Below are 18,632 nucleotides of genomic sequence, written 5' to 3'. Positions count from 1 at the left end.
GTCCGATATTGCCACATCGGTAACATTCACAACCATGTTCCGAATAACTAGTGTGCTTACCACATTCCTGTCTTTTGCTTGCAGCGGTAAATATCTTATGAACTTGACCAGAAACTCCGCCATCACATCCAGTTGGGGACCATCCAATTTCATAGTCTGAAACTGAGTTTTAACTGCCTCAAATGATGCTGCTATTGTCAATGTTTCTGCCAGTGTGAGTGTTGCACCTTTCTCCAACAACTTGTGTCTCAAATGGTTTGATGTACAACTTTGTACCACTTCATCTCGAATCTGGTTTTCCAAATCTGCTCCATAATTGCAACCTTTGGCCGCCTTCCTGAGTCATGTGACCAATTGACCAATGCTTTCCATGTTTCTCTGTTTGATCTGATATGGCATTGGAATGTGGCATTTGATTCCACAACGAAAAGCTTTTTCAAGGCGTCTACAGCCCTTTTATAATCAGCTTTGTTCCCCTATGTCGGCCAGCATCTTGAAAATCTCCCGCACTGCAGATCCAGCAGTATTCAAGAGTAGAGCCCTCCTCTGTGTGAGCTTCGCCACTGTCGCCCCATCGACAAATAGTTCTAAGCTGTCGGCATATGAATCTAACTCCTCGTACCAGCCACCCAGCGAGCACTAACTATACTTGCTTCTCCAGTCAGGTCTAATGGAGATAAACCTTTAATTCCTGTGGCTTCAGTTCCTCCAAATATCATATTTTCTCCTGTGTAGCTAAACATCAAGAATCTCAGTTCATCCTCATCATCAATTGTGAAATATAAAGTGTTCACAATCACTATTCTGGAGACAAAGTCTTGGAGAACAGGTTCAGCTTTATTTCGAGACTGCAGAGTCAGGTGTCCTTGGTCTGGAGACACACCGGACGTTCAGAATCATCACTCTTTTGTACAGTCCCGCGCTTAACATCACCCCAACTTCATTTACCTTCTTCCAATCAGAATCCCAATACATTACAACATTGTCCTTTTCCCTTCCATCAATGCAGGTATCACTCAGTTCCTCCCTCTTCATACATCGCATGTTATGTTAATTAGTTCATTTCCTCCTTAGGCGCGTCTAAGTTAATATTCATGTCTCTATTAAGCAAGCACAGTACTAGCTATAGACTACCTTAGGTCACTGTACCAGCCTGAACCAGATCCTTGCATCCTTGGGGCTCGAGATAAGAAGAGGCCGACTAGCTAGTATTGTCTGTTTTCAAGCTCTCATTTACATTCTTTGCATTCCATCCCTTTTTACAGAATGGTGTGAATTTAATCATCTTCAACCATATTTCACACCAATGTCAAATCTTGTGGTGATACGACCACTAGCCTACTGCAGGGGGCAATCTCTATACCTGCAGGAAGACCACTTGTCTTAAGGGGATGACTCCACCTGGCTGGCTGTCAATCAGCCGACCTGAATATAAACCTGAGCCGGCCCTTCCTGGGCCAATCACACGTGGAGCCACCAAGGCTTGAAATGGTGTTCATACTGGAATAAAGCCTTGTGGTGCACTGTTAGACAGAATCAGACACACACAAGGTAAAGACTGAACAACAGGCTTTAATCCGCAAAAACCTCCACAGAGCCAGGCTGGCTGTGGCTGCAGCAACTAATTGTGAGGCCTCAGGAGGCCGGCGCAGGCTTATATCCCGGAGGGTGATTGACACCTGACCGGGTGGGGCTTGATCCATTCAGGCCAACTGATTGGCAGCCGGCCAGGTGTTGACCTGTCCCCTTACACTCCTGCAGGTACAGAGGTTGCCCCCTGCAGTAGGCCGGTGGTGTATCACCACATTCAAACCCTTCTTTAAAATTGTCCTGGGTGGGGTGGGGGGGGTGGGGGCAGCAGTAACACGGAATCGCACCCACTATGTACATACAATATTTACAGGTTGAGATGATTCGGTAGCCGCCGGGGTCTCTGTGACCGTCGTAGGACTGGCTCCTGGTCACTGGTCAGAGGGGAAGTGGGGGGGGGCTAGCGGCAGGGGTGTGTGTGGCTGGTGTGGTGCCGCGCAGAGGGGTAGCCGGGATCGACGTTTGCGGGTCGTATTGGATGGGTGGGGGGGGGGGGCGGGTTCGACTCCTAAGGCTGAAGCAGGCCCCTGGCGGTCAAAGAGGCCCTGCGTGCCTCATAGCTGCATGGGGATGGGGGTGTATGCCCGGTCAGGGTCATCCTGGGTTGGAGGGTGGCGTGGTAAGGTGGGTGCTTCTGCTGGTGCCAGGTCCTTGGTTGAGATGGTGTCCTCCCTTCCACTGCCGAACCTACATGGCACCACACCTTCAAGGTCTCCAATGGTGTTAACAAACAAATTTGTTCCTTCAGTAAGCTGTTCATTTGTTCAACTAACCCGGCAGCCTGTGGGTAATAAGGAATATGGTGGACCCATAAGATACTGTTGTCAGCTGCCCAATCACAGATTGCCTTCCCGGAAAAGTGTGAGCCATTATCAGACTGAATTTCCTCTGGCACATCATAATGAGAAATTAAATGGTTTAGTCCTTGGATAGCCGTCTTGGTGGGAAAAGCAAAAACCAGGCCCGAAAAGGTGTCAACCATTACTAGGACGTAACGTTTACCCATACAGTCTGACATAGGGCCTATGTAATCAATTTGCCAGACCACAGCTGAGCGAGCACCCCGTCTTAATCGGCCATGCGGACCAGGAGGAACGGTGCAGGACTTCACAAGCTGGCATGCTGGGCGTGTCCGCACGACCATGCAGACATTGTTCTGATGGATGGGTAAGGCATGTGTACGGGCCCACATAGCTGATCCCTTCTCCCCCAAATGGCCACTCTGTTCGTGTGCCCATTGAGCCAGGGGGACAGTATCGGCGCGGCTGATAGTGGCAAGCTGATCTGCTACTGCATTATGTTGTGCCATGTTCGTCGTCGCATTGCTATGGGCGTCAATGTGATATACAGTTATCTCACGATGATGGGAAGCATCCCACAACAGCTGCCACAACTGTTTGCCCCATACTGGGCGGTCATGTACCAGCCAGTCAGTCTTTTGCCAATCAGGCATCCAAACCACTAGTCCATTAGCCACAGCCCAGGAATAAGTAAACAAGCGAAGAGGGTGATCATGGGGGTCTAGTGGTAAAGTGACCGCCTTCAACTCAGCATACTGACTGGAGCCACCATCCTCCTCCTCCAATAAGTGAGTTCCTGATCTGGGATGGTAAGCCACCGCCTTCCACTTCTGCTTTCCTTGCACCCACCGGCTGCTACCATCAGTAAACCAGGTGTCCTCTTGTTCTGCTTTCTGTACCATCTCTTCCGTGGCCCCTTGGATCATCACATCATCAATATAATGGTGAATTGAGAGGGAAGGCGATACTGGCATGATCTCCAAATCACAGGCAATTAGGCTGTGGCAAATAGTGGGAGAGTGTACATAGCCCTGAGGGAGGCAGGTGAAGGTATACTGGCACCCCCTCCAGGTAAAGGCGAACTGATCCTGTGAGATCTCAGCTATAAGAATAATGAAGAAGGCGTTAGCGAGATCAATGACAGGATACCACGTTCCTGAGTTCCCAGTAGCAATGTTTTCAATAAGGGTGACAATGTCCGGAACTGCTGAAGCCAGTGGTGGGGCATGTTTGTTCAAAAAACGATAGTCAACTGTCATTCTCCAGGAGCCATCCGGCTTCTGGACTGGCCAAACAGGGCTATTAAAGGGTGAAGTTGCAGAGCATCGATGGTGGCAGTAATTTCTTCCTGCCCCCTAGGGAGGTGATATTGTGGAATGCATACTGGTTTTGGGGGGGAGGCACCATCACAGGATCCCACTTAGCCCGACCCACCACTAGTCTTTTTGTAATAGTCCGAATTCCAAATGCAAATCCCCCTTGGCTAGTATTAAGGGCTGTACCGGCCAACATATTAATACCCAGGATACACTCGTCAGTGGCAGCCACCAGGGCATGTAACCATATAGGGGAAGGGCTATCACCCACCGTGGCGCGGACTTTTATTTCCTTCGCCAGGGTGATCGCTCCTCCCATCCCCTCTATTCGAAATGTCAGTCTAGTCCAGAGGTCAGGGTTACCCGGAATCACCGAGTGCTCCGCACCGGTATTGACCAAGGCCAAATACTGGCGGTCATTACCCCCACCCCAATGGATTGTTAACGGTATGTAGGGCCATGGGTCCACGTGTATCCTCCGTGTCTCAATAGAGTAGACAAGGGGGCCCTGCCCACACCTTCATGCTTCAGTAGGGTTCGGGGGCTTCCAGGCCCACATGCCACTATTATCCATAAGAGCCTTTTTAACCATTTGTTGTATCTCATCATGGATAACTGGAGCAAGAGAAGCTGGTTCGATAGGAGCAGCAGTGGGAGCAGAAGGCACAGCTGGGGATGATGTTCCCCTGCCTTCCTCATATAAAGGGCATAAAGGACCGCAGTAGGTTTCCCATCAATATCACTTTTAGGTACGCCTAACTTTAACAAGGTTAGAAAAAGGTCCTTTCTTGTCGGTCCGTTATTAGCAGCAGGCCCTCTCCTTTCATCCTGCTTGTCTGATTGAACCTGGGTTGTACGTGAGTGGATTTTACCTCCCAACTCTAATTCTCTAAGCTCAGATAAGGCGTGCACCGCCTCAGACACAGGGTGCCCAATTAGCGGACTAGTTACGGACAGAACCAGTCCCCGTACAGTGGGTTGGGCAGAACGAACCAATCTGCTATGCATTCCGGCCGTGAATATCTCTTCATCAGGACTCCCCCCATGTACCCACAGCCTCAAAAGCCCTGCATACAAGGCAGAGGCCAGGGCTTGTTGACGAATTACTGCTATACCCTCCTCTGGGGTGCCTCAATTGTTCTGTAAATGTAAATCCCAATCTACTGGTGAAGCGTATACTCGTACCAGAGCATCCCCTAGAGTGGCAAGTAAGTAATCCACCTCTCTTCCTCTAACCCGCAGCTCAGCAGTGACCCGGATATCCATAGTCAATGTTCCTAATCCCAACAATTCCTCAGGGGTTAAATATACATTACCCCCTCCTTGCTCCCAAACACGCAGGAGCCAGGCCGCCAGAGTTTCTCCCACCTAAATCGATCTCCAATGGCGGCCAGCTCTTTTACAGAGAAGTCACGTATCATTGACTGCGTCCGACCCCTGTTCCCACTTTGACCCACAGGGTCCTTTGCCCAGTGGATGGGGCGAAGCCTAGGCCATCCCGTAGAGGGAGTAGGCCATTGAGCATAAGCAGGGGTTTAGGTATTTTCCCCTGGGTCCTCTTGGGAGATCGGGTTATCTACCCCTTGAATCTCTTCCCTTACATCATTCCCCCCTTCTGTCTGTTTGGGAAGTCTGCTGCCTTATGGGACGGGCGTGAACAGCAGGTGGAGAGGGCAGTATGTTAGGCATGTGAGAGATGGGAAAACTGATCTAAAATTATGAACATGAAGGAAACTAAAATTCATACATCATTTAATGGCTGTAACCAGTACAAACAGGATGAGCTTGGGGATTAGGATGCAGGAAAGCTGAGTCAGCACGATTAACATAAGAATCTTCTAGTCTTTGTGACAAGAGCCACCATAAGACTAAGATAAGGAATGGTAAGGTACAATAGAATGTAGGAAGTTGAGGTAGTCTGGATCAGATAAGGGTCTCCTAGCCCTAGTCAGAAGTACCAAGTCCTACATATCTAATTAGCTAACCTTACACAGATTTATACATATTAAATTAGCCAACCCTAGGTAGGAGAGTCAACTCTGCATACCAAGAGACTGTAGCCCCGAGAATCAGGAAGGTGTGAATAAGGACAATAACATGAAGGGACACCGACAGGATACCCCCTGGTCCTCCAAGTGTACTGAAACTGCACATAGGCAGGAAGGATTGCCTATGCCAAACCCATCCAGGGGGCAGAAGAATGTAAGGGGGAGGGTATTCTGATACTGAAATTGACTGTATAAAAGTTGGGTGAGCCCCAGTGTATGTGTGTATTCCCAGGGTAAGGGGAAGCACCCAACTTTGCATTGTTGTTGTAATAAATGTTCTTTGTTCTCAATTTTTGTCTCGAGCAATTTCTTTAAAGGTACATCTGTTTCTAACAGGCACATGCTGAGGAGTATCTGCATTATTACCATGGTCGCCATTCCTTATCATGGCACAAATACGATGTGAATCGGGTTCTACTCCATGCCTTTCTTTATCGGCACAGAGCTGCTCCCGGAGTTTAATATTACGGCAGATTGTTTGGACACGCTTATTTTCCCATTCTTTGGCATGGTACTGACTGGTGCGAACAATCTTGCTCATCATGGAACAGTGTTGTTGCATGGCTTCTAGCTCCTCCTCTAATTGCTCTCTCTTGTGCTGAGATTCTACTTCGCTTTGAACTAATTTTGCTTTACGCTGAGCAGAGTGGCGTAAGGCTGTGGCCAGCAGCCAAAAACCGTCCGTCAGCGTCCCCTTTTTAACAGGAAATTTACTTTCTCGAAGGAGAGTGGCAACCCACTCTTCCAGAGGTGCACTTGATGGGTCTAACTTCTCATCCCAACTAATGGGTGGTCCCAACAAAGACAGGGTATTGGTCAACATGCTAAACCTATCGTCTTTGTAAGTCCATCCCGGAATCAAGAACTGCTCAGGGCTCACCTTTCTTTCGGCGAAACATCTTGAGACCAACCCTGCTCGCAGCGCCAATTGTCTTGGGTAAACTTATACCTCTCATTTTGTTCATTTTAGATTGGTCACAGTGTTTGAGCTACCGAAAGAAAATAGACACACAAACACCGAGAGCAGTTCAGTTTATACGTCTTTATTACTAAATAGCTAGCTGAATTCACACTACAATATGCAAGCCCTTCCCAATTATACTTATCAATGCCTGGACTGGTCCCAACTGCCAAAGCAAGGCGACGACTGCACACTTGTAGGTTGTCTGGGCGCCAGTAGCAGCTTCTCCACCTCCCCGGACCGGGACGTTGGTTGGAATCTTGAAGTTCTTCTTCTTGCTCAGAGATGTTTCCACCTCTTGGAGAGTCTCAAACTTCAGCAGTGGGACCATGGCTTATATTACCCAAAAGTTGTTTAATTCAGATCTTATCTCTTTGAACAAATGATTTAATTATCTTCAAGGTCTCCTGACAGTCTGCGACCAACAAAAGACAACTGCATCTCTGGGCCTCATGGTGGAATTTGGAAAATGTCTACTGATTCATATGCATCCCTGGGCCCCATATAGTGTAAATTTAGATAATGTCTTCTGATTCAACTGCAATGCATCCTGGGCCCCATGGTGGAATTTAGGTGTGTCTACTAATTCATATGCAAGAAGCAGGTTCTCAGCCTTACAGAAGCAAAGGCTGCAAAAGTAAGAAACACGGTTTAAATCTTCCATTACACTAACGTAAGCGTAGTTATGGTTTGCATGAAGGAGGAAAACCTGCTCCACCAGGGCTTCAGCCTTGTGTGTCCATACGCGCTTACGCAGAAGCACTGGTCCCAGGGACGTGAGCCATGCTGGGAGTCACATTCCAGTCGCCGACCTCCTGGGGAATGAGAATAGACGTTCGTGAGGGGTCTCGTTGGTAGCTAGAAGTGACGTCACGCCATGAGCCGGAAGTGACATCGCTGTAGTTCTCAGCAAATGACGAGGGCTGGTGCAAATGCTCGTGACACACGCTGCGACGGTTGCTGGCGGAGCCAAATGTTATGTGGTCGAAGTCGGGGAAGATGGAAATCGTCGTGGAGACAATGGCACCGTCCAGCACGGCACGTGCATGTGGGGGGAGGGGTCCACGGGGGAGGTAGGGAGGTCATAGAGAGCCGCTGAGCTGCCAGCAAGTTTAGATAGGCACACTTTTGCAAAGCGGCCTTTCTTGCCACATCGAGAACAATACAGGTTCCTAGCTGGGCAGTTTTGGCGTGATCATCGATCTGACCCACACCAGGACCAACGTACAGGGGTGCCGGGCACCTGCTGCAGCAATGTTCTTCTCCCCAGCTTGGCCTGGGACTGCAGCTGCAGTGTGAGAGGGCCATGAAGGAGCCTGGGGGAACCTGGAATTGAATAGACTTTAGCTATTGAATAGCCTTGAAGGTGTGAGAGATGAGTAAAACTAATATGAAAATATGAGAGATGAAGGAGATGAAGAAAGCTAGTATGGATATATGTGTAATGAATAAAGCCAGTATGAATAGGATAAGGGTAGATAATAGAATGTAGGAAGTAAAGTTAGTCTGAATAAGATAAGGGTCTTCTAGCCTTAGAGAGAGTCAGCAAGTTCCACAAATGTAATTAGTAAGCCTTAGACAGACAGAATTAGCAAGTTCTGCATATTAGTAAGCCCTGAGAGTCGGGAAGGTGTGAATAAGGACAATGATATGATGGGACACCGACAGGATACCTCCTGGTCCTCCAAGTTCACAGAAACAGCACGTAGGCAGACAGGATTGCCTAATGCCAAACTAATCCAGGAGGCAGAAGAATGTAAGGGGGAGGGTACTTCTATACTGAAATAAACTGTATAAAAGTTGGGTGAGCCCCAGTGTATGTGTGTATTCCCAGGATATGGGGAAAGCACCCAACTTTGCATTGTTGTATAATAAATGTTCTTTGTTCTCAATTTTTGACTCGAGCAATTTCTGTGAAGGTATTTTTGTTTCTCACAAAGGCATCCCGGATCAGCCTCTCGACCTGCTCTACACCTACCCCAGGTTCAGCTAGACACGGTCGGGCCAACTCTCTCAAGTGTCCCAGGTAAGACTCAGCCGTCTCCCCAGGGTGCTAGGCTCGGGTGTTGAGGAGGTACCTTGCACAGACCACATTTATGGGGGGCTTTTACAAGTTCTCAAGGGTTTCCATTGCGCTCTTGTACGTGGAGCAGCCTTTGGTTACCTGGAAGGCTCGGGGACCCAGCTTTGACTAGAGTAGAACCAACCTCTTCCATTCAGAGTCCAGAATGTCGCCCTCATGTGCCTCAATGATTCCCTTGGCCGCGTGCTGCCAGATCTCGAAGTGTGTCTGGGCTTCCGGGTGGTGTGGGTCGACCTCAAGGCTCCCTGCGCACAGGAGTTTTTCCATGGCAGCCATAGGAAAATTTTGTGGATTAAATTGTGGTGCACTGTTAGACAGAATCAGACACACACAAGGTAAAGACTGAACAACAGGCTTTAATTCAGAGAAACCTCCACAGAGCCAGGCTGGCTGTGGCTACAGCAACTCAGTGTGAGGCCTCGGGAGGCCGGCACAGGCTTATAATCCCAGAGGGTGATTGACACCTGACCGTGTGGGGCTTGATCCATTCAGGCCGACTGATTGGCAGCTGGCCAGGTGTTGTCCTGTCCCCTTACACTCCTGCAGGTACAGAAGTTGCCCTCTGCAGTAGGCCGGTGGTGTGTACAGTCTTTCAAGTTTTGTGCTTCCTTGCTACTACCTCATCGCACCACAATTTATTCCAGTAAAATTTTAAAGAGAGTCCATGAAGAAGTTTTTGATGATTGGGAGCCTTGAGATTGACCTCCAATACTAATCTCTTTAATCTTTTCCTATAATTCAGTTCCTGAAGTCTTGGCAACATTCTCGTAAATCTTCTATGCACTCTTTATATCTTATTAATATCTTTTGTGGAGGGGCTATGGCTCTTCTATTCCTGCAACCAATTATGTAGGAACCACTTAAGCACTTTCTATTTTTTGATTTCCTGGACTTGGGTGACCAAAGAGAATTTCTTCATTCTGTGAAGCTTTCGCAACACAGAGTTTTTCCCGTTAGTATCAGCATAAAAAATAGGGCTAAATCTAGTGATAGCTGAAATCAATGGTCTGAAATAAATAATTCTACCTGGCAAAATTCACTGATTTTTCAGGTTGTTCACTCTTCATTTGACACTTGTTTGAAAGTTTGCTTGCTCTTTTTCGTTCCTCCCATTGGTTGAATGCTAATATGGAAATTCTGGTCCATTCATCACAAAAATTCTCCCCAGTCTTATTGTATAGCAGCTATTCAGGGTGATTAATTTCCCACAGATGGTGAAATTCTGTAAAGAGGAAGTGAGCAGAGGAAAAGCAAAGTATAAAAGCCCAATGCTGGATAAAGAGGATTATCACTCCATCCCAACATGAGGAACGCATTGATGACAAATATCACTTCTCAAAAGTATAACACCTTCTGTGTTAATAACAACCAGCAGGAGCCTCAAACAGGGTAAGAGCTAGAAATAGCTTCTTAAAAATTGGATGAAATTCATAAAAAATTAATTTTAAGAAGTTTCACAAAACTGTAATACTTTAAAAATGGGATATTTAGTCATAATTTGCCATTTTAATGCTTTTAATGTTGTTAAAAGACAAGGTTCAACAATGACCTGGAATTGGAAGTACCACAGTAAAATACTACAGATATTGAAAACCTGGAAAATAAATGCAGGAAATAACCTGAACTCTTTAATTCATCTCCCTGTTATCACCCGAACATTGTAGACTGGGAGTTTGCTGGAGAAATGTTTGCCACATTTCAAAATACTTAATTGACCATAAAATGCTTTGAAATGTCTTTAAGATGACTCCTTTTAGGTTGTAAGAAATGCAGAAATACTGCATATTATCTGCTCTCATAATAATATTAAGATCAACAAATAAGATATTCTAAGATGATTAAAGAAGGTAGACACTTAAAGAACGTAGATGTTGTAGTGGAGGGTATTGAGATGTCTGAATAGAGTAGAGAGGCTGTCCATGGCTTGGAATCTAGGTGTAAATGGGGAAGACATGTTAGGGGCACAGATGTTCAAGTCACTGTGTGATAGTACACAGTGTATATGTGTATATGTACAGATTGTAGTGTAGTCCACGCTGCTGAAGATCCAGCTGCGCTGGGTGGGTCACGTCTCCAGAATGGAGGACCATCGCCTTCCCAAGATCGTGTTATATGGCGAGCTCTCCACTGGCCACCGTGACAGAGGTGCACCAAAGAAAAGGTACAAGGACTGCCTAAAGAAATCTCTTGGTGCCTGCCACATTGACCACCGCCAGTGGGCTGATATCGCCTCAAACCGTGCATCTTGGCGCCTCACAGTTTGGCGGGCAGCAACCTCCTTTGAAGAAGACTGCAGAGCCCACCTCACTGACAAAAGGCAAAGGAGGAAAAACCCAACACCCAACCCCAATCAACCAATCTTCTCCTGCAGCCGCTGCAACCATGTCTGCCTGTCCCGCATCGGACTTGTCAGCCACAAACGAGCCTGCAGCTGACGTGGACTTTTACCCCCTCCATAAATCTTCGTCCGCGAAGCCAAGCCAAAGAGTGTAGGATGACTATGATTGGCTGAGGTAGCCACACCTACTGGGAGGTCTTAAAGGATTGCTCCTAGCCACACCAGGTCATTCTGGATTGGTCGACCTACTTGTGATATGCTCCAGTCTTTTAGTTAATAAAAGCCTTGGTTTGGATCAACAAGTCTTTGGTTCTTTCGACTTGAATCGGCTGTGAGTCGGAGGTGGAGCTCGGAGAGAGTCGGGCTGTGAGTCGGAGGAGGAGGAGCTTGGAGAAAGTGACAAGAAGGTAAGCTATAAAAGTCGGGGGCTTACCGGGGCTTGGGCCTACTTGGTTCGGCTGAGAGTCGGAGGTGGAGGAGCTTGGTGAAAGTGACGAGAAGGTGAGGGGAGGTTAGCGGCCCGGCGAGTGAGCGACGCGGCGGCTTTGGCTCAACAGACTTAGGCGAAAGCAGGCGAGGAGAAAGGTAAGCGGCATTATTTTAGCTCAGTCATGCCTATGGGCTTAGTGCTTTGTACTGGGTGTCAGATGTGGGAACCATGGGTGAGTTCCACCCTCCCAGATAGCCACACCTGCGTCAGGTGCACCGGGATGCAGTTCCTTAAGGACCGAGTTGGGGATCTGGAGCTGCAGCTTGAGGACCTGCGGCTGGTAAGGGAGAGTGAGGAGTTGATAGATTCAACTTTCAGGGACATAGTTACCCCAAGACCAAATGTGTCAGGAAAGTGGGTAACTGTCAGGGGTGGGAAGAAAAATACCAGGAAAATGGAGAGCACACCTGTGACTACTCCTCTCAGCAACAGGTATATTGTGTTTGATGCTGTTGAGGGAGATGACCTGACAGAAGCTGGCTGCAATGATAAGGTCGATGGCACTGAGCCTGATATGGTGGTACAAAAGGTATGAAAGAATGCAGTGGTCATTGGGGACTCCATTGTCAAGGGTACAGACAAGAGATTCTGTGAGCAAGATAGGTATACCTGCATGGTGTGCTGCCTCCCTGGTGCAAGAGTATGGGATATCTCAAATCGGGCCCAGAGTATTCTGAAAGGAGAGGGCAAGCAGCCTGATGTCTTGGTACATGTGGGTACCAATGACATAGATAAAAAGAGGGAGGAGGTACTAAAAAAGGATTACAGTGAGCTAGGACAGAAGCTAAGAAACAGGACCACCAGGGTGGTGATCTCTGGATTGCTACCTGTGCCAAACGCAACTGAGGACAAAAATGGAAGGTTAAGACAAATGAATGTGTGGCTGAGGAGCTGGTGTTTTGGCTTCTTGGACTATTGGGATCTCTTTTGGGGAAGGCATGACCTTTACAAAAAGGATGGGTTACACCTAAACCCAAAAGGGGTCAATATATTGGCAGCTATGTTTGGTGCAGCCGTTGGATGTGGTTTAAACTAATTTGGCAGGGGGATGGGAACCTGTATGATAAGACAAAGGACAGGAAAGATAAAATAGGAAAAGTTGGGTTAAGCAGCGAAAGTTAAAAAAATCAGAAAGAGCAAGGAGGGTGAAAAAAGCAAATCGAAGGCTTTATATCTTAATGCAAGAAGCATTCGGAACAAGGTAGATGAATTGGCTGTGGAAATTGAGACAAACAAATACGATTTAATTGGGATTACAGAAACATGGCTGCAAGGTGGGCAAGCCTGGGAACTTAACATCCCGGGGTATACGATATTTAGGAGGGGTAGGCAAGAAAGAAAAGGGGGTGAGGTAGCTTTGATGGTGAGAGAAGGGACTGACATGATTGACAGGAAGGATATTAACTCGGAAGATGGGGAATCTATATTGGTAGAACTGAGGAATAGCAAGGGGCGGAAAACGTTAGTGGGGGTGGTATATAGGCCTCCAAATAGTTATGTAGAGGTGAGGGAAGGCATAATAAGAGAAATTAGAGAACCGTGCAATAAGGGGACAGCTGTCATCATGGGAAACTTTAATTTACATATAGATTGGACTAGCCAAATTAGTAAAAATACTGAGGAGGAGGAATTCCTTGAATGTTTATGGGACGGTTATCTAGACCAATATGTCGAGGAACCAACTTGGGAGCAGGCCATTTTAGACTGGGTATTATGTAATGAAAAGGGGCTAATCAGCAATCTTGTTGTTCGAGGCCCTTTGGGTAGGAGTGATCACAATATGATCGAATTCTCACTCGACATGGAGAGTGAAAAAATTAAAACTGAGACTAAGGTCCTGAATTTAAATAAAGGGAATTATGATGGTATGAGACGGGAGTTGAGTAAGATTGATTGGGTGGTGTTTATGGGGGGGTTGATGGTGGATAGATAATGGAAGGCATTCAAAGATCTAATGGAAGAATTGCAGAAATCGTTTATACCGGTTTGGCATAAAAATAAACCAAAAAATGTGACTCAACCGTGGATAACAAGGGAAATTAGAGACAGCATTAGGTCCAAAGGGAGAGCATATCAATTGGCTAAAAAAAGTCCCAAATCTGAAGACTGGGAACAGTTCATGATGCAGCAAAGGACGACAAAGGGATTAATCAAGAGAGCAAAAATAAATTACGAAAGTAAGCTTGCGGCAAACATAAAAACCGACTGCAAAAGCTTTTATAGATATGTCAAGAGGAAAAGATTGGTGAAATCCAGAGTAGGTCCCTTGCAGTCAGAATCAGGGGAATATATAATGGGGAATAAGGAAATGGCAGACCAATTAAATTCTTTCTTTAGTTCTATTTTCACAAGAGAGGATACAAATAACCTCCCAAGGATGTTGGGGAACATAGAGACTAATGCAAGGGAGGAGCTGAAAGAAATCAGTATCTCTAAGGACATGGTCTTGGGGAAATTGAAGGGATTGAAGACCGATAAATCCCAAGGGCCTGAAAATCTACATCCTAGGGTACTTAAAGAAGTGGACATTCAGATAGCAGATGGTTTAAAAATTATTTTCCAGTACTCGATAGACTCAGGATCAATACCCATGGACTGGAAGGTAGCTAATGTTACCCCACTATTTAAAAAGGGGGGTAGAGAAAAAACGGGGAATTATAGGCCGGTGAGCCTTACATCAGTAGTGGGCAAAATGATGGAATCCATTATTAAGGATATAATAGCGGAGCATATGACTAGCAGAGAAGGGATCGGACAGAGTCAACATGGATTTACAAAAGGTGAATCATGCTTGACAAATCTATTGGAATTCTTTCCTCCATTGCAAGAACATACCCATATACCCAAAGGTGACAGGTAAAATAGATGGGGGAGAGTCAGTGGATGTGGTGTACCTGGATTTCCAAAAGGCCTTCGATAAAGTCCCACATAAACGACTGGCATGCAAAATCAAGGCTCATGGGATTGGGGGAAAGGTATTGATGTGGCTGGCAGATAGAAGACAGAGAGTTGGGATAAACGGCTTGTTTTCTGAGTGGCAGGCGGTGACCAGTGGGGTGCCACAGGGATCTGTACTGGGACCCCAGCTGTTCACAATTTACATGAATGATCTAGATGAGGGGATTGGATGTAATATCTCCAAATTTTTAACGACACAAAGCTAGGAGGGGTTGGGTGCACTGAATAGGGAGTCAGGAAGCTGGATAAATTGGATTTGGATAAATTGGGGGACTGGGCAGATACATGGCAAATGCACTACAATGTGGATAAATGTGAGGTTATCCACTTTGGTAATACAAACCGGAGGGCAGATTACTATTTGAATGGCAATAGATTTGGAGATGGGGAAGTGTAGAGAGACCTAAGGGTTCTTGTGCACCAGTCACTGAAGGCGAGCATGCAGGTACAGCAGGCGTTTAAAAAGGCAAATGGTATGTTGGCCTTCATATCAAGAGGATTTGAGTATAGGAATAAGGACACCTTACTGCAGCTGTACAGAGCCTTGGTGAGACCACACCTGGAGTATTGTGTGCAGTTTTGGTCGCCTTATCTGAGGAAGGATGTTCTTGCAATGGAGGGAGTGCAGAGGCGATTCACCAGGCTGATACCTGGAATGGCAGGAATGACTTATGAGGAAAGATTGCGCAAATTGGGATTGTACTCGCTGGAGTTTAGAAGATTGAGAGGGGATCTCATAGAGACATATAAAATTCTGGCAGGACTGGACAGAATCGATGCGGAAGGGATGTTTCCGATGGTGGGGGAGTCCAGAACCCCGGGCCATGGTTCGAGGAAAATAAGCAAACCATTTAGAACTGAGATGAGGAGGAATTTCTTTACCCAGAGGCTGGTGAATCTGTGGAATTCATTGCCACAGAGAGCAGTAGAGGCAGGTTCATTGAATATATTTAAGAGGAAATTAGATATATTTCTTCAGTATAAGGGAATTAGGGGCTACGGAGAGAAGGCGGGGACGGGGTACTGAACTTTAAGATCAGCCATGATCTCATTGTATGGCGGAGCAGGCTCGAAGGGCCGAATGACGTACTCCTGCTCCTATCTTCTATGTTTCTATGTTACCTCTCAGTTTGTATAATAATTGTGCCAGTTATTTTTGTATCTTCTCCCAAACATCTCCAATTTCCTTCTAATATTAAGACTAGAAGTGTACTGTTTCCTCAAGTTTGATTTAACAAGAGTTCTATATGGGACCAAATTCTCTTCTCTTCATTGTCACTCGTCTGGAAATTAATCCAATTGCCTAGTTGCACCATTATAGCTTTATTAATCTCAGTTGCTACTTCCAGTGTGTAGAGCGCGTCAAAAGAACCAAAGACTTGTTGATCCAAACCAAGGTTTTTATTAAAGACTGGAGCATATCACATGTAGGTCGACCAGTCCAGAATGACCTGCTCTGGCAAGGAGCAATTCTTTAAGACCTGCCAGTAGGTGTGGCTATGCTCTGTATGCATACACATTGGTGATAGAATCTGTACTATCACATTCACCCCTTCTTTGAGAACTGACCCCAGGGTGAATGGAGGTTAGGGGCTGTACCGGTCAAGGGACCCAACCAACCGGCATGACCGCCGTGGTGCCGGGATTGAGGTCGCTGGAGTCATGTAGCTGGCAGGCTCGTAGGGTGTGGCCACTGCTTTGCTCAATTCCCCAATGGCGTTGTTGACAGTCTGGCCTGAGCTGGTGGGGTGGTGCTGGTCCCTCTGTTCAAGCACATGACCTGGGGGAGAAGGAATAGGAGGTTGGGCTAAAGGCACTGCTGCGCCTGATCCGGCTTGGGCTAGATCCCTTACCGAGACTGTGTCCTCCCGCCCGTCTGGGTACCCAACGTAAGCATAATGTGGGTTTCCATGGAGCAGAGTCACTCGGTCAACCAAGGGGTCGTTCTTTGAGTACCAGACGTGGCGTCGTAAGAGGACTGGACCAGGAACTGTGAGCCACACCAGTATGGTCGTTCCCGATTCGGATTTCCTTGGGAAAGAGAAGATCCTTTCATGGGAGGTGGCATTGGTCATGGTGCTTTGGAAGGAGCGGATGGAGTGTAGGGCATTGGTGAGCATGTCTTGCCAGCGAGAGGTGGGGAGACCTTTGGACTAGAGGGCAAGCGTAACCACTTTCCAGACGGTGCCATTCTCTCTTTTGACTTGCCCATTACTGCATGAGTTATAGTTGGCGGTCCTGCTTGAAGCAATACCACGCTCCAAAACGTACTTCCTCAGCTCTGCGCTCATAAACGAAGACCCCCTGTCACTGTGAATGTAACTGGGGTACCTGAAGATGGCGAAGATGCTGTGCAGGGCCTCTATGACTGAGGAGGCAGTCATGTCCGAGCAGGGCACAGTGAACAGGAAGTGGGAATACTCATTGATGGCCGTAAGGATGTAGGTATTATGGTTGGTCGACGGTAGGGGCCCCTTGAAGTCTACAATGTGACGCTCAAAGTGATGGGTGGCTTTGATGATGCGGGTGTTCTCCGGATGGAAGAAGTGGGGCTTGCACTCAGCGCACATCAGGCACGCTCGGGTCATGGAATGAATCTCCTCGACCGTGTAGGGCAGGTTGCGAGCTTTGACAAAGTGCGCGAACCAAGTGACCCCCCGGATGACAGAGCTCCTCGTGGAGTCTCTGCAGCCTGTCCAGTTGTATGTTGGAGCAAATCCCCCTGGAGAGCGTATCTGGCGGGTCGTTGAGCTTACCAGGCTGATACAGTATGTCATAATTAAAGGTGGAGAGCTCGATTCTCCACCTGGCAATTTTGTCATTCTTGATCTTACCTCGCTGGGTATTGCTAAACATGAAGGACACCGCTTATTTGTCGGTCAGCAGTGTAAAGCACCTGCCAGTGAGGTAATGTCTCCAACGACGTACTGCTTCGACTATGGCCTGGGCCTCCTTCTCGACAGAGGAGTGTCGGCTCTCAGAAACCTGGAGGGTTCTGGAGAAGAAGGCTATCGGCCGGACGGCCTGGTTCAAAGTGACTGCCAGTGCAAAGTCAGATGCATCACTCTCGACTTGGAACAGAATGGACTCGTCGATGGCGTGCAGCGTTGCAGCGGCGATGTCCGATTTGATGTGGTCGAAGGCCGCTCTGGCTTCGGTTGACAGGCAGAAGGAGGTGGTCTTGATGAGTGGCCGTGCCTTGTCGGCATAGTGTGGAACCCATTGGGCATAGTAAGAGAAAAAGCCCAGGCAGCGTCTGAGTGCCTTCTGGTGTGGAGGGGGGGCAAGTCCAAGAGGGGACGCATGTGGTCAGGGTCCAGCATGACCACCCCGTTCTCCACCACACAACCTAGAATTGCAAGCCGAGTGGTCCGGAAGACAAACTTATTGAAATTGTAGGTCAAGTTCAGCCAAGTTGCAGTCTGAAAAAATTTCTCAAGGTTGGCATCATGATCCTTCGTGTCACGGCCGCAGATGGTGACATTGTCCAGATACGGGAAAGTAGCAGTTAGCCCGTTCTGGACCACCATCCTGTCCATTTCCCACTGGAAGACCGCAACGCCATTTGTGACCCCCAAGGGGTACTCTGAGGAATTGATACAGCCGCCCATTTGCTTTGAAGGCTGTGAAAGGTCAGTCTTCTCGGTGGATCAGGAGCTGATGATAGGCCGAACGTAAGTCAATGGTGGAAAATACACGGTATTGGGCGATTTGATTCACCATATCTGTGATCCGTGGAAGGAGGTATGCATCCAGCAGCGTGAAGCGGTTGATTGTCTGGCTGTAGTCAACCACCATCCGTGGCTTCTCCCCGTTTTTAACAACCACCACCTGGGCCCTCCAGGGACTCGAGCTAGGTTTGATAATGCCCTCATCCAGCAGTCTGTGCACCTCACTTGTGATAGTGGAACTGCTGCGGAGACCACAGACGATCTGATTCGGGATGCCTATATGGCTGGGGTTCAATCAAATAAGGTGAGGCAGCGCCTGCTAGAGCACGGGGGAGAAAAGCTAGAGGACGTGATCCGGATCGCAGAGACGATGGAGG

General features: G+C 47.5%; 1 protein-coding gene across 1 annotated transcript in view; it reads left to right on the top strand.

Annotated features, from left to right (window-relative positions):
• The first annotated feature begins 10,104 nt into the window (after positions 1–10,104).
• slc2a6 (solute carrier family 2 member 6) overlaps positions 10,105–18,632 on the top strand; it is a 28,527-nt gene continuing 19,999 nt past the window's right edge. The window contains exon 1 of the mRNA XM_069931325.1: positions 10,105–10,187. Coding sequence (XP_069787426.1) covers positions 10,117–10,187 — 71 coding nt within the window. The 5' untranslated portion in view covers positions 10,105–10,116. The remainder of the gene's footprint in view (positions 10,188–18,632) is intronic.

The sequence above is a fragment of the Narcine bancroftii genome, chromosome 1 (genome assembly GCF_036971445.1).
Source record: "Narcine bancroftii isolate sNarBan1 chromosome 1, sNarBan1.hap1, whole genome shotgun sequence".
Classification (NCBI taxonomy): domain Eukaryota; kingdom Metazoa; phylum Chordata; class Chondrichthyes; order Torpediniformes; family Narcinidae; genus Narcine; species Narcine bancroftii.
The sequence above is the reverse complement of the archived record's forward strand: the minus strand, read 5'-3'. Positions and strand labels throughout refer to the sequence as shown.